Raw genomic sequence first — 14,887 nt, forward strand, 5'->3', positions numbered from 1 at the left:
TTCAAATTCAAATCCGAAATTCATGCTCCCAAATGCACCAAAGATATTTTAACTTTTTTTTTATATAATTTTTGAAAAATTTAGAAATAAGATGAAATTTTAATAATTATATGAAAAATAAAAATAAAAAAATATTTTCATAAGCAAATAATGTGAGAAATTAATTAACTTAATATAAAAAAAAAATTTATAATTGTGGAAATTTGACATAAATTTAAGTGCCAACATGTCCTTTTATTATTCGTGAGTTATAATTTTAGGCGACAACTATTTTTGACAAGTTTTTCTCGATACGGTGATTCTAAAGAATATTCCTTGGCAGCGACTTAATCAACTGCCACGTGTAAAATAACGCGTTGAAGCTTCGTCCCGGCGTTTCTAACTTTACTACCTTAGAATACGCTGATATCTCTGTTTGAGATTCTGAAGCGTGGACCGTCAAACCACTGTGAGCAGATCTTCTCTCCGCCGTCCGATCTCGCCGCCTCGATTCTCTTCTTTTACCCCATCAGTCATCTTCTCACTCAGCCACTCCGATTCTCTCTCCCTCTCGCTTTCCTCTTTCGCTCTCTCTCATTCGTCGTCCGGTTTTCTCTCTCTCTCTCTCTCTCTCCTCGAGCGTGTTAGTTGCTGTATTTCACCTCCGGGTTTCGTTTTCTCTGTCCTCTTTCTCGTTTTTCGGGGGATGGCATTTTACCGGCGGCCTCGCCGGTGACCGGTGAGTCTCGAGATTGAGATTTCGTCCTTAATTGTCATTATTATTGCTTTATTTGGTGAAATTATTACCATTATTGTGATTATTATTTGGGTTCATGCTTCTTTTTTAATTATTATTTATTTTAAATAAGGTCAATAAATGTTGTCGAGGATAAAGACGGGTGGGCAGGTACAAACAGCGAAGTATTTTTTGTTTCGGTTGTTAGGTTGCTGGGAAAAAATTGAATCTGGGATTTGTTCATTGAAATGAAAAAACAATGGGTTTTTTCTCAGCTGCGTCAAATCCGCCTGTTTTCCTTAATCAGGGTTTCTTTTCTTCTTTCCTTTCATTGTGTTTTGTTATTCTGAAGATTTCTCTTTAAGGGGGGGGGGGGGAATTATTTGTTTTTAATTTTTGATTTTTTTATTATGAATAAAAAGTTTGGAGCTCAATTGGGTCCATTTCTTTTTGTTTCTTGTTTTGATTCGGGCCTTTGGAGTCCTCTTCGCAGGAGGTCATTTGAGAATCAAATGAAAATCAGTGATTTTGATGTTCATTGTTGTTCACTGTTTTTTTTTTTTTTTTCATGTATGGTGGCGTTTGAATTTGGGTTTTGTGTCATTGCAAGGTTAAGATGGGCTTGATGATGTGTCGTAGAGAAGCCTAGGCGCTAAGACTGGTAGCGCTTTTCTGCTTCACTTAAATGGGCTGTTTTCAGTCGACTGTAAGAAAGCAATTCCCCGGATATGAGGACCCAGTCATCCTCGCATCACAAACAGCTTGTAAGTTGTTCTCTCTTTTGCTTATATTCTCACAATTGAAGCTTTTCGTTTTTTTGTGAACATGCGTGCCTATGTGGTGACTATGAACTTTAGCCCTTTCCTGTTAAAGAAGGGTAAGGGTTATTTTTTGCTTGATTTGGCTATGACACGAGCCCATATGTTGTTCTCAATGGTTTGGCATACTTGTTCAGGTGGTTGGCACGAGAAACAATGAAAGAAAACATGAGAGAAAAAGAAAAGGAAAAGGCATTTGTGGGTTTTTAAAGATTGAAACTGCAAATAATCGAATCATTTGTGCTCTTGTGCAAACTAGCATTTCCATGTGAGATTTACATGGTTTGACACTTTCTTATTTTAATCATTTTGTAAGATTATGATGTATTGAAAATTTGTTAAAGATGACAGGGATGCATACTTGTTGACCGGTCTTCTATTTGTTTATGTTTATTGTTTGCCTCTTTGAATTGTTCTTAGTATATCTCATTACTGTCAAATCTGTAGCATCAATGCTTGAAGATTCTTCATTTCAAAAAAGAAAAGAAGAGAAAAGAAAATGCCTCATTTGAATCACCATGTTGTGCTTCTTAAATTTTATCATTGTGAGTCTAACCAGGGTTCTTTTTGGTGTGTAACTGGATCTGTTATTCTGCAATTGAGTTTAAAATTATTATTTGTCCTACGTATTTGTCTCTTGAAATTAGCCAGCGATAGAAGGTAAAATAATTTGGTTTAGATAAATATCTATGCATTGTCAAAAATTTTGGTGTCTGTGTTTGGCCAATCCTTCTTTTGCAGATGCTACAAAGGATACAGTCATCCTAATTTGTTTCGCACTTGGTAGTGCACCAAGTGTACAATATCAAATAGGACATGAGGGATCGTCATTTTGGACTGAGCTTGTGTTAAGTACTTGAGGTCAATTTGGATTAGGCTGTTTGTTGTTTTCATGGAGCATTGTGTTTGTCTTGTGATTCTGTGAAGTTGTAGAAGTAGTTCCTAACAAAAATTTTGGAGGCTTTGTACGAGGTAAGAATGCTTAAAAGTTGTGATACTGTGCTCTATGTTTGCGCTGATTGGGGACTGTGTGGTTGTAAAGACATGCTAGGTTTTTTAAGGATCAAGTTCTGCATCGCATTTATTGTGGAATACTGTTTTTTTAATCATATTTTATTCTTTTGCTTTTTTGTGAACCTCTTGTTTTGGTGCCTTTGAGAAGTGGCTTTGCTAGCTACTACCATGCTTTTGTTTTCTTTCATTCCCTTCCCCTTTCTCCCCTCCCCCTCCTCCTCCTCAAAGGATTATATCTTTTGCTTCTTTTGTAATTCTTTCTTTCTTCATGTGTACCCCTATGGTACTGTTTTACTCACTGCATGCCTATTTCACAGCAGTAGGGAATTTTCCTAAAATGATTTATATCTTATTCTTCTTTTGTAATTCTTTCTTTCTTCATGCGTACCCCTATGGTACTGTTTTACTGACTGCATGTAATTCTTTTCCTTCTTCATGTGTACCCCTATGGTACTGTTTTACTGTTTTACTTGCTGCATGCCTATTTCACAGCAGTAGGGGATTTCCCTAAAATGATTGATGGTTCCACAATCCTTACTCCTCTTTCAAATCTCGAGAAATTGGAAATAAAAATTCAAGTTGCTTTGAGTGTTTCTGCTATTAAATTTTTATGTTGATGACTGGCCTTTGCTTGAGAATAATTTTCATATTTGCCATTGAAACAAACAATCTCAGAAAATTATTCATATGTTTTATTGTATTTAGTTTCTTATCTGCTAAATGTTTTTAACTTGCCCTTGTTCTAATGTTGTTGTCTTGTGTTTTCTATTTGGAAATCCTTTTGAAAATTTTGCTACTATGTTTTCATTCTGCTGTTTTGTGAGCAATTGATCAGATTTTATTTTCCTGCTTCTTCAGTCAGCGTTAGTGAAGTTGAAGCACTATTTGAGCTATTCAAAAGTATTAGCAGTTCTGTAATTGATGATGGGCTAATAAACAAGGTATTGTCCACTGTTGCTTGTTACTAACTGAAATCTGTCTTTTATATTATAATTCAGTGTGTTTCTGTGCTCATCTTGGTTTTTTCTCTCCCAAAATTGAATTATGTTGTCTTTTATCCCTTATGTTTCCACCTCATTTTTCTGCTGAGCTAAAGCTGGTGGTATCTCTTCCATTTCTTTATTTTAAATCATTAATCATACATGAATCTAATGATGATGTATTCCACTGCCTCACCTTTTCTAGAGTGAGTGAATTGGACAGCCTATAGGCCAGCAAGGTTTTCATGTTGTTATTGGACTTGATTCAACAGCCCAAGAGTATTAGGACAAGTTTAATCTCTGTCTCTGTCTATCTGAAAACTGAGCGGTTTGATGTTTAAGTTGGCATAGAAAGTAGAACGCCCCCCCCCCCCTCGGGGGGGGCGGTGATATACCAGCTACGGTTTATTAGTAGAAAGTATAAAATAACTAGATGGTTTATTGGTAGAAAGCATGGAAATGTTCTAGAGTTAGCATGTTGAAAGAAGTGGATGCAAATAACACTACATACACCTTTGTGTTTGACATTTGATTATTTGAGCCTTTATGAACATGACTATGAAGTATTAATTGTTTCAAGTTACTTTTGCTTCTTTTTTTTTCGGTCCTCTCATTTTTCTAGTGAGTGAGAAAAGCTCTTTTCTGGTTCTTGCAACTTGCATTGATCTCAATCAATCAATATCACTCATGCACTCTTCAATGTTGATGCATTGTTGGCCATGATCCACTGCCTAATGTATTTAGCTCTATGCCTCTGTATATATATATATATATATATATATATATATATATATATATATATATCACATATTCTTCATTTTCTTTTAATGCTCACATATTTGATTTCTGCCCTTCTTTGTAATTAAAAAAACTGTTGGAGAAAATTGCTAGGAAGTTCTCGAATCTCACCCCACTTGTGCTTGAAGGTGACAAATGAGAATTCTCTTAAACTTAGTGCAAGTTAAACCTTCAAATTCATTGGTTTCATGGAATCTTAGAACTTAATTCTGCAGCTGGGTGGGAAGAACGGACATAGTTTCTTCATTTTCTTTTAATGCTCACATATTTGATTTCTGCCCTTCTTTGTAATTAAACTGTTGGAGAAAATTGCTAGGAAGTTCTCGAATCTCACCCCACTTGTGCTTGAAGGTGACAAATGAGAATTCTCTTAAACTTAGTGCAAGTTAAACCTTCAAATTCATTGGTTTCATGGAATCTTAGAACTTAATTCTGCAGCTGGGTGGGAAGAACGGACATAGTAGTATACTAGCACTTTGTCTCATACTACCATTACTTTCAAGTCCTTAATCACAAATAACAAATGAGGAGAATGCCAACTTTGTATAATGGGCGCACAGCACACACTTTAAAAAAAAGGAGAAAGTGGTGTATTCTCTAGATTGGGACTTGGGAGTTGAGACCTCAAATGTTTGCGAATTGTATCGCAGATGCTTTCATGAACAGCTAACTTGTTGCAGGATGATGGTGATAATTCCTAACTTTCATGTTATTGTAGTCAAATGTTCGCTCCTGGAAATGCTTTTCTTCCGTTCTTGTCGAATCATATCGTTGTGGTGTCGTATCATACCTAATTTTAATATATTTGGTTGTTGAGTTACTTTATATGTATGTTATTGTTATGGAGACTGAATTGCCTTATGCATTTCATATTTGTATATTCCATAAATGCTTTTCTAGTATTTTGAAATTTATAATTTGCATGAAGATCAGGTCAATATCTCACATTGCATGTTTCTGGTTTATATGCAGGAAGAATTTCATTTAGCTCTATTCAAGAGTAAAAAGAAGGAAAATCTCTTCGCAAATCGGGTATTATGTTTTATTATTTTATACTTTTTTTATCTGTTGAATATTTTTTCCCCTTCAAAAAACCTTGCTTTTTATCTTTTGGAGTGGGTCACTGGACAACTCCCACTTTCTATCGCTACCATCCTCTCTACTGCAATATATGCTGTGGATGTGTGGTTGCATGCATGTGCAACTATGTATTCTTGCTCTAGTGTTGCATCTATATTGGAATGCTGCTGAAGCATTGATCAACCATGACATAGAGAAGCCTAATCAGATTTGGTTGTCAAGGGGAGTATTTGAATTGAAGAAGAGTAATGGTGATCTAATTCTTAGACAAGGGGCTGCTTGCCTGGTCCTAAAGCCAGGGCAAAGAAAGGACATTTCTTTTGGGAATATCATTTTAACAAAGTAGTACATTCTTTGCATCAATCTGAACACATTGTGCAGCAAAAACCCTATTAAGAAAAATGAATCCTAATCCTAAAAATAGGTTTAATCTGAACCATCCAAAATAACTTAAAAGGGGGAATTAGAAAATACAAGATACACCCCTAAAAACAGTACTCTATAGTAACATAACAACAGGAGTCTTTTGCTATGATAAACTGTTGACATGAATAGTGTTGCACAATTTTTGCAGAAAGATTTTTTTTGCTATTTTTTTTTTATTGGAGGGTTAGGGGGATTGTGAGATGGGCTTGGCACATTTAACTCTTTACTCTATTGGTGAATGCCTTTTTTTCTTTTACCAATTTTCCGGTTCATAGTTATGTGCAGTATTTAATTTTTCTTATATACTGAATTGTCTAGTTATCATGAATGGGTGGTACTAATTGCTTATCTTTTATTTGAGCCACACGATAGTTAAGCTGCTTTGTGGAACTTTTGTTTATCCTTTCCACGTCTGTATGACGTGTACTTTCTATGATTCCATCATATAAATCGATCAATATTGAAATAATTTGTACGTTACCACATAATAATTACTGAATTTGAACAACTGAATTGAAAATTAATTACAATTATTAGTTATATGTACTGGGAGGGAAAAGTGTTGTTCGAGTGTGAACTGTTGTTCGAGTGTCAGAAATAGGTACTAATTTTATGTCTTGATGGAATATTTAGAATTGGGCTTACAATCATATAAATTCATCCCAAATCCCATTCTATATTTGAGGCTACTAAATCTGCATCTGTGAAAACCCACATCCATCAAATTTTTAGGGTGGCCGACGATCAGCAAAAAGGGCTCAATTTTTCAGGCCCCAAAATAACCAGGGTAAAAAATCCCCGACATGAAAATTTTTAGCTCCAAGGTGATCAACAAAATGTTTGAAAGGATCCCTCATCAGTTTTTAGGCCATGAGACAACAGGGAAAATTAAAAAAAAAAAATCCATCACAATCAATTTTTTGGCATCAAGGTTACCAGAATAGCAGTAGATAACAAAAAAACCCTGTCAATTTTTTAGGCGCTGAGAGAATAGTAAAGAAAAACATTCTCCATCTGATATTGAATCCAATTCACGAGCTACTGCCCTCTCTATGGTGATAATCACAATTAAAGAATTGAAGATAAAAACAGACTTCTGTTTGATGGATATGACGTAGGATTGAGGGAATCCCAAGTTGTAGGTAACAAATAAAAGATTTGAGATTTCCCTGCATTCTGCCTACAGAGTCATCCACTCTAATATTATGTTTATAGTCATCACTTGAGTTGTCTCCTTTGTAGATTGTATCAACCACGTTGTGAGTGAGGAGGGGGAAGGGGGAAGGGGGAAGGGGGGTGGGGTGGAGGGGGAAGCTACTGATAAACTTGCTGAAGAGAAGGGCGAAAGATGAAAGTTCTAATCTAGGTGCAGTGTGTGTGGACTCTGGATTTTGTCTGTTAAGGGTTTGGGTTTGGATAGTTGTCAATTGGATTGAATTGTGATTTGAATTCTTGGAAGTGAATCATAATATTCTGCACAAATTCTTAAAATCTGTTGTCTTGTGCATGTATCTAAAAAAAATTTCAAAATTGAATTATATCGATCAAAATTGAATGATCATTTGCCATAATACATGCATGAATCAAAAGTATACTATTTATTAAAAAGTTGAAATGCAAAAGTAGCTTATTTTTGGAATGCCAAAACGTTAAAATTTCCGCATGTTTCAACACTTTTAGCTTCAAATAAACTCTTCTTGAGGAGAATCAAACAAATGCATACTTTATAGGATTGCCAAACTCTTTTCGTAAGAGCTTAGGAAAAATAAAATTTGAACAATTCAGAAAAGGGATGAACTTAGAAGGATTTTGTTCATTTTGATTCTAGATGCCTTAGAAAAAGGTTTTAAGGCCTTTTTCATTTTGAAAGGTTGAAATTTTAGATTTTTATTTATTTTTTTTAGTTGGGTTTAATCAGGAACCAATTGGATCTATTGGATCACTTGATGAATTTTGAATTGTAATATTTTTGGTTAATTCTTGCTTATTTTTATTCTCTTATTTGATTTGAATGAATGGGCTAGTGAATTGAATCGAATCATGCAATTTGAATAGAGAATCATATATGACAGCTATGTTTCCAACATCTCCACAACAGTCCAATTAGAAAGTTCCTTATCTGTTGCAACATTGTCACATAGAAGTCTTAGTAATAACTTTCTCTTACATGAGAGTTTATTTATATGCTTTTAATATCATTATATACTTTTTAAGAATTTAATAAAATACTACTTTAATCTTCTAAGTTTTAAGTAATTACCATAAGTGAAAAGTACTTCAAGAACTTATTCATTAGTCTTTCTAATAGAAATTATCTTGAATATTGATTTTAAGATTTTTTTCCTTTGTTTTTTGATGTATCATTACCATTACCCTTCTCTTTTTCCAGAAAAAAAGTAATGTATCGTTATCAGAAAAGTGCCAAGGGAGGCACATTAATAGTTTTATTATTATTATTTTATTTTTTTTAAAGTTACTGCAAAAAATAGGCAAGTGGCCTGTACAAACTATGTGCATAGGCATTGACTTATTAAAATGATAAATAAAAATTTTAAAAAATTAAAAAAATTATTTTCTATTGGATAGAGGTAATAAAATGTTTTGATGGACCAGTTTGCAGTCTTTCTGAAGGGTTAGGTGTGAATATGTGATTGAAGGGCTCCAGGGCCAGCCAAGCGTCCCATCCTCAGTTTGCTGATGATGCTAACTTTTTCTGGAGGATAATGTTTTAGAAATTCTCGAAAAGTTATGCACTGTTAAAATTTTAGGACTGAAACTTAAATATGTATTGGTGCAAGATTCTTAGCAAGTTGTGCCCTTTTGTCTTGGCTGTTGTTTTACTTCAGTATTCCTTGAGGGGGCAATCCTAGATCTGTATCTTACTGGGTTGAGTGAGTGAGTAGAAGGTTTGAGGTTTGCAAATTATGGGGTTGGAAGAGAGCATAGGTTTATTTAGTGGGGTTGTGCCTCGCTTATTAGGGTCTTTCAAGTATTCCTATTTAGGTTTGTCTCCTTGATACCACTTCGGCACTCACATGACATGCACACCCTGATATGGAACTTTAACCACAAGAAAATTCTTTTTAAAATTCAACTGCCCTCCAAAGGCAACATCGACCTATCCAAAACTCTGAAGGGAACACTTTACTAATTTACTAAATGGATATATTACTGAAATCTAATAAATCAAATCAAAATCAAATAAATCAAAATATGGATATGGATTGTTTCTTAAACATCTCATAGGGCCTTTTGGTAGGCTTCCTCCTCCACAATGACCTCTCTCTCTGGCTATCACTCTTTCTAGAGTCCATAATTGTAGCAGAGAGATTAAGGCCAATGAGAAGCTTTTATGGCCCGCTATGGGTGATAATAAGAGAGATCTTCTTGTTAGTTGGGGATGTCATTAGAAGGCCTTAGTAAACAGAGGTTTGAGGATTTTGAAGTTTGGTGTTTAAAAAACAAATCTATGGTGATAAAACGATTGGAGGTTCCCTTTAGAAGCAGGCTCCATTTTGGCACAAGGTTATTGAGAGTAAGAACGATCTTCATCTCACTGGATGGAAGTTCTATACTAGTGCAAGGCTCTCAATACAAGGTCCTAATGGAAATACTATTTGATTTTGGGAGGATGCTTGAGTTAGAGAAACTTTTTGTCAGTTTTATCTTTCGATCTTTCTACATTCTATGGCTTAAACTTTTAAGTTTGACTCTTCCAGCCCTCACCAGGCAGAATTGACATCCTCTGTTTTCATTCGGTTTACTAGCACCTGGGGCTGGGGATGTGCCTTGGAGTTTGATGGAGTGAATGACTATGCCTTGGAGTTTGATGGAGTGAATGACTATTCAAATTTGTTTTGGTGTGCAGTTGTTCATCTGGGCTAAGAATCTTTTGAATTATGCATGATAGGATGGGCACACCCCCTTGTTTTCTCACACTCACACAGTGTTCCCATACAAAAAATTCTTAATGCAAGCTAAAACTCATTGGACGTATCCTTTTTTATGAGTACTCTTGCCCCATTTTGTGATTTTGTGCTTGTCTTGAATCGGAGTAACTTGATGTGCAGATTTTTGACTTGTTTGATGCTAAGCAAAAGGGTGTCCTTGATTTTGGTGATTTTGTTCGAGCACTCAATGTCTTCCATCCGAATGCCCCACATGAGCACAAAATTGATTGTAAGTTTCTAGATATTGTATGACTGCCTATTTCAGAATTGTTTTGATCGACTTTGCCCTGCATATTTTTTGTGTCCTGGATTTCACTTTGCTGCAGTTTTATTTAAACAATTCAATGTGAGGATTTTTCAATGTTGCAGTTTCATTTAAGCTTTATGATTTGGATGGTACGGGATTTATTGAACGACATGAGGTATCTTTAGCACTTATTTCATATATATATATATATATATATATATATATTTTAAATATTCAGTTGTTTTATGTTCTGTGAAAAACTAAAGTTGGCCTGGCTAGCATGTTGCAAAAAGAAATGGCCAAACGGCCATCCCTGTTAGTATGTTCTATTTAGATCTTGGCTCCATCTCTTTCCTAGAGCCCTGCCCATTTGAGGAGTGATGTGTGTGGGTTTTCTCTCTCCTTCCGACTATGTCGGTCTGCCAGTGCCATTCAGTGTTCAAGTATATGGCCTTAGCCTAAGAAATAGAGCCAACACTTGCCATTTCTCCTTTTTTGGCCTCCATCCCTTTCTGTGTAGCACTTGATTGGGTGCCAAAAAGTTTTTCAGGTTAAAAAAGCAACCTGAATTCGAAGGGTTTGTTTCAGCTGTAGAATCCTATGTAAATTTGTTTCTTCATTTTAGTGCAATGATGTTGTCTATCTTAATCCACTCTTATGTACGTTATATTTCTTCTTTTGCTGAAGTCCTAGTTCTTTCATGAAACTCCAACTTTGATTTTTTGAATGAATTTTGACATTTTATTGTAAGACCATATTATCCTCCATTGGCTACAAGCCATTTTGTAAAAGAGGGAAGAAAAAAATAACTGTGCCTAAAGTGTAGAGAAATTTTATAAATTTTTCTACATTGTCATTGGTCGCTTTCCACTTGGTGTTAAATTTTGCTACATTTTCATGATTGTTTGAAAAGAAAATATCAGAACATATTCAGAAGTTTTATGTTGATTCAAATATATTCTCTATTTAAACCTCCTTGCAGGCATCTTTATTATATGTGATTTTGGCAGGTCAAACGAATGTTGATTGCCCTTCTATGTGAATCTGAAATGAAGTTGTCTGATGAAACCATTGAGACAATTCTTGATAAGGTCAGTTGTCTGACAATGTGATGTGTGAGTGCTCCCATTATTCTTTGGAAAACTTACTGAATTTCCTATTGAGACTTGTTAGTTTAACCATTTCAATCACAGAAGTCGTTAGCTGTACTTGAGCATTTAAGATGTACTTATGTCCCATTAGATCTCATCTACTATACTGGCTTTTTATGTTTAAATAATTAGTCGGGGTTCGAAGGGGATCTGACTGGCCAGTTCATTGAAGGGGAGGAGAATGTAGTGCTACCTGCTTTTCTAGGTTATCGATGGAAGAGACGTCAACTGCTTTGGTTGATGTGCTTTGGGCTAGATCGCTTGCTTGCACTAATGAGAAAACCTTTATTCTAGTTTTCTCAAGTAAATGTGCAAGCAAGGTGTAGATATGTAGATTAGACGGTTCGTTGATGCAAACTTTTATGGAGCACAAAATGTCATCCAGTATTCCTTTAGTTTTTCATTTATGGGAGGTGCCCCCTTTACCCAGTTACAGAACACACGCACACACAAAGGAGCAAAAAAAGGAATTTTTTTACCACTGAGCTTTGACAATCCTCCATTTTGCAGACTTTCTTGGATGCGGACGTCAACCAGGACGGGATGATCGATAAATCAGAGTGGCAGAACTTTGTTTCGAAGAACCCATCACTATTAAAGATCATGACCCTGCAGTATCTGAGGTGTGTAACATTTAGCCACTGCAAATAACTAATTTTCACAGAACTGGCTTGAACATGCAAACTATTTTATTAAATGCAGGGACATAACAACAACATTCCCAAGCTTTGTGTTTCATTCCGAGGTGGACGAAGTCGCCACTTGAGGTGCAGAGAAAAATGGGAAAAAAAGAAAAGAAAAGAAAAGGAAAGAAAAAGAAAAGTAGAGTCTAGAGTGTTCATGCAATTTCGGTAAAATGCGTTTTTGTTTGATCATGTTAATAAAAAAAAAAAAAATTACTTTTAAGAAAACAAAGAGACATTCCTCGTTGATTTGCAGAGAGCATAGCAGTTTCCGAGTGTAAAGCATCATCATGTTATAATTGGCAATTTTTGCAGCCTTTGTTTGTGTTAATAGTGCAAATAGATGTAATGTATTTATTTTTGAGATCTGATTTCTTCCATTAAGTTGGTCTCCATAATGTAATGCTTCGAGTCTTCAAAAAAGAAAAAGGAAAAAAGAATTATTAGGACTGTAAATTATTCAGCTCCTAGGAGTTTATTTTTGAGCTTTTTTTATTGGAAATGTGGATTTTTACACTGGTGCAAGCAATATGTTTATTAACAAAGATGAATAACAATGAAATGAGCGATTTTTCATCCATATCAATTGAAATATGGAACAACGATTATTCTTTTAGAAAAATTCATATGGCATGTAGATTTATTTCATTCTTGTGTACCAAATTAATCACTTTGTGTTCTTTCGTATTAAAGTGATTCATACAGCCTAAGAATTCTTTGGGCATAAAATGGGGAACAAGGCTGAGCCAAACCACTTGGAGAGACTTGCCAAACATAGTTTTAGGATGCAATGTCGAGTTCACTAAATATTTGACAATTATGTATAATTATTGTTAAATATTTCATAGTAAATATTTTTGGTTTCTTTTGGAAAATCATGTTGCGTTTAATTAAATGGATAAAAAATTTTGGGTATTCTTTGTGTACTAGTTCTTCGTTTGAAAATGAACTTGTTTCTAATGGTTATGAATAAATTGTGACTAATCATTCTATTGTATAAGTTCTCTCTTATATATTCATCCTATTCTACGAATGAATTTTAAATAAGTTATACAATTTATATTTAACGGGAATATATATATATATATATATATATCTACCATTTTTCTAAATATATTTTTTAAGATAAGCTTAAAATATTAAATTTTACTTGAAGGGTATGACTTGCAAAGTGACATTTATATTGTTAGGAATATAAGATTACACAAAAATGTGTCATTATCATAAAATAAAAAATGATAGAAAAAAAAATAATCAATTTGTAATAAGAAATAATTATTGATAAATTTCACCATGAGAATTTATACTCTTTATTTTATGCTCAATGGAATAAAGCAATTTTTTTTGTAGTTAACGTTTCTCTAAATTTTCACTTCTATACAATTTGTTGATTTTTTGAAACTGATCTCTATTTTGATGTTAACAAGTATATGTTTTTTATGCGTGTATTTAGCATGTAAACATGTTCATTAATTTAACACACACATAAGGAAACGACAATGAAAGCTTACAGGACTTAAAGTTTATACGATCAAGCGCATTCTATGAAATTAGAAGAGTAAAAAGACGAAAAAGACATTTATTTCTTATCGTAATTGCATTTATTTTTATTATTTGATCTATAATAATGCATGTATTTGCATGATATAATTATTTACTTAGATAGGACCATAGATTGACCATAGGAAGTCACATGATCGTAGAGTGACTTTAGATCCCTAAACATCACATGAAAAATCCCCTATAACTTAGAAATTACACTTATGTGAACCCGAGTGACTTCAAATGAAAACTAGGACTTCAATGCACACTTTAAGTGTGTTTGGTCGACCGAATCCGAACCTATATAGAAGCCTTAGTTGACTGAACATACCAGGGTCAACAGGTTGACTATTCGGTCAACCATTTTAAAATAAACTTGTACTATTCGGTCGACTGAACTAACACGTGGGTGATTCCCAACAACCTGGTCGACCGAACCACTAGTTAAAATCTGATTTAGTCGACCGAACCTTAGAATTTGGTCAATTGAACCTGCCCTGATCGACCGAACCTCAGAGGGTTCAAAATCGCTTTAATATGATCGATTAAAACCTTAATTTAAAAATGTCATGGTCGACCGAACTTAGTGATATAGTTGACTCAACCTCAAATATGGTCAATCGAAACTCTCAGGTTGGAATTTTTTAAAAGTGCTAAAACGTCATTAACTTTTAATTAAACTTTTTAAAAATACCGAACGTGTCCCCAACAGTCATAATTTTCAAAAAATATATAAATACGCTATCATAACTCTAGATTAGCAACTTTGATTAGCTTAAATTTTTTCTCTAATCTATTATTAATCAAAGTTCCCTCAAAATGTTTTTTATTGTTAAAATCATTCTTTTGAGACCAAATCTTTTATACAAATTTCTCTAACTCTCTTTTATGTATTTATTTCAAAATCATTTTTGAGGAGAGTATTTTATTTAGGGAATCTTATTTGCTTTTACTCTCACATAAATTTATTTTTAAAAAACATTTTTGAGAGTATTTGTTTAGATTTTCTCCTAGTTATTTCTTTGATAAATATTTTTGAAAGAAAATTATTTACAACATAAATATTTTCTTGAGATTAAATTCCTAGATTCTCCAAATATTCTTTATTTACAAAAATATTTATAGGAGAATAATAATACTCATTTTTCATATATATTTTATTTGTATAAAATTATTTAGATAAATACCCTTTACTTTATTGAGCTTAACTTATATCACATTAGACTGCATGTATTTAAGCTTTTAATGTTGTACATCTTTGTTTGTTTTTAGAAGTATTTTTATATGTACAAAAATAGTTTATAGTACCAATTGGGGTTCATCCCATTAATTGAACTGGGGAGTTTTAGCCTCGTAAGTGAAACCGGTAGGGTCCATCCATTAATTGAACTGGGGAGTCTCAGCTCTGTAAGTGAGACCGGTTCGGTTCAACCCGAAAATTGAACAGAGATTTTTCCTCGCCTTGTAAGGAGATGATGTAAAT

The 14,887-nt window shown here is 34.0% G+C and overlaps 1 protein-coding gene across 3 annotated transcripts; it reads left to right on the forward strand.

The window, feature by feature from the left end:
• The first annotated feature begins 392 nt into the window (after positions 1-392).
• LOC131164044 (calcineurin B-like protein 1) lies at positions 393-12,318 on the forward strand. 3 transcript variants are annotated; one of them, XM_058120965.1, is made up of 9 exons: positions 393-718; positions 1,332-1,479; positions 3,406-3,488; positions 5,298-5,357; positions 9,902-10,010; positions 10,151-10,203; positions 11,039-11,119; positions 11,690-11,802; positions 11,882-12,318. In XM_058120965.1, exons 2-9 carry the CDS (start codon positions 1,401-1,403, stop codon positions 11,943-11,945), a joined length of 642 nt encoding a protein of 213 aa, XP_057976948.1. In that variant the 5' UTR covers positions 393-718; positions 1,332-1,400; the 3' UTR covers positions 11,946-12,318. The 3 variants fall into 3 exon arrangements, with proteins under 3 accessions (XP_057976948.1, XP_057976946.1, XP_057976947.1); XM_058120963.1 differs by having other exon boundaries at positions 395-718; positions 1,326-1,479; XM_058120964.1 differs by lacking the exon at positions 393-718 and adding an exon at positions 885-1,023 and having other exon boundaries at positions 1,326-1,479.
• Positions 12,319-14,887: the final 2,569 nt, after the last annotated feature.

Source organism: Malania oleifera, chromosome 9 (assembly GCF_029873635.1).
Source record: "Malania oleifera isolate guangnan ecotype guangnan chromosome 9, ASM2987363v1, whole genome shotgun sequence".
Lineage (NCBI taxonomy): Eukaryota > Viridiplantae > Streptophyta > Magnoliopsida > Santalales > Ximeniaceae > Malania > Malania oleifera.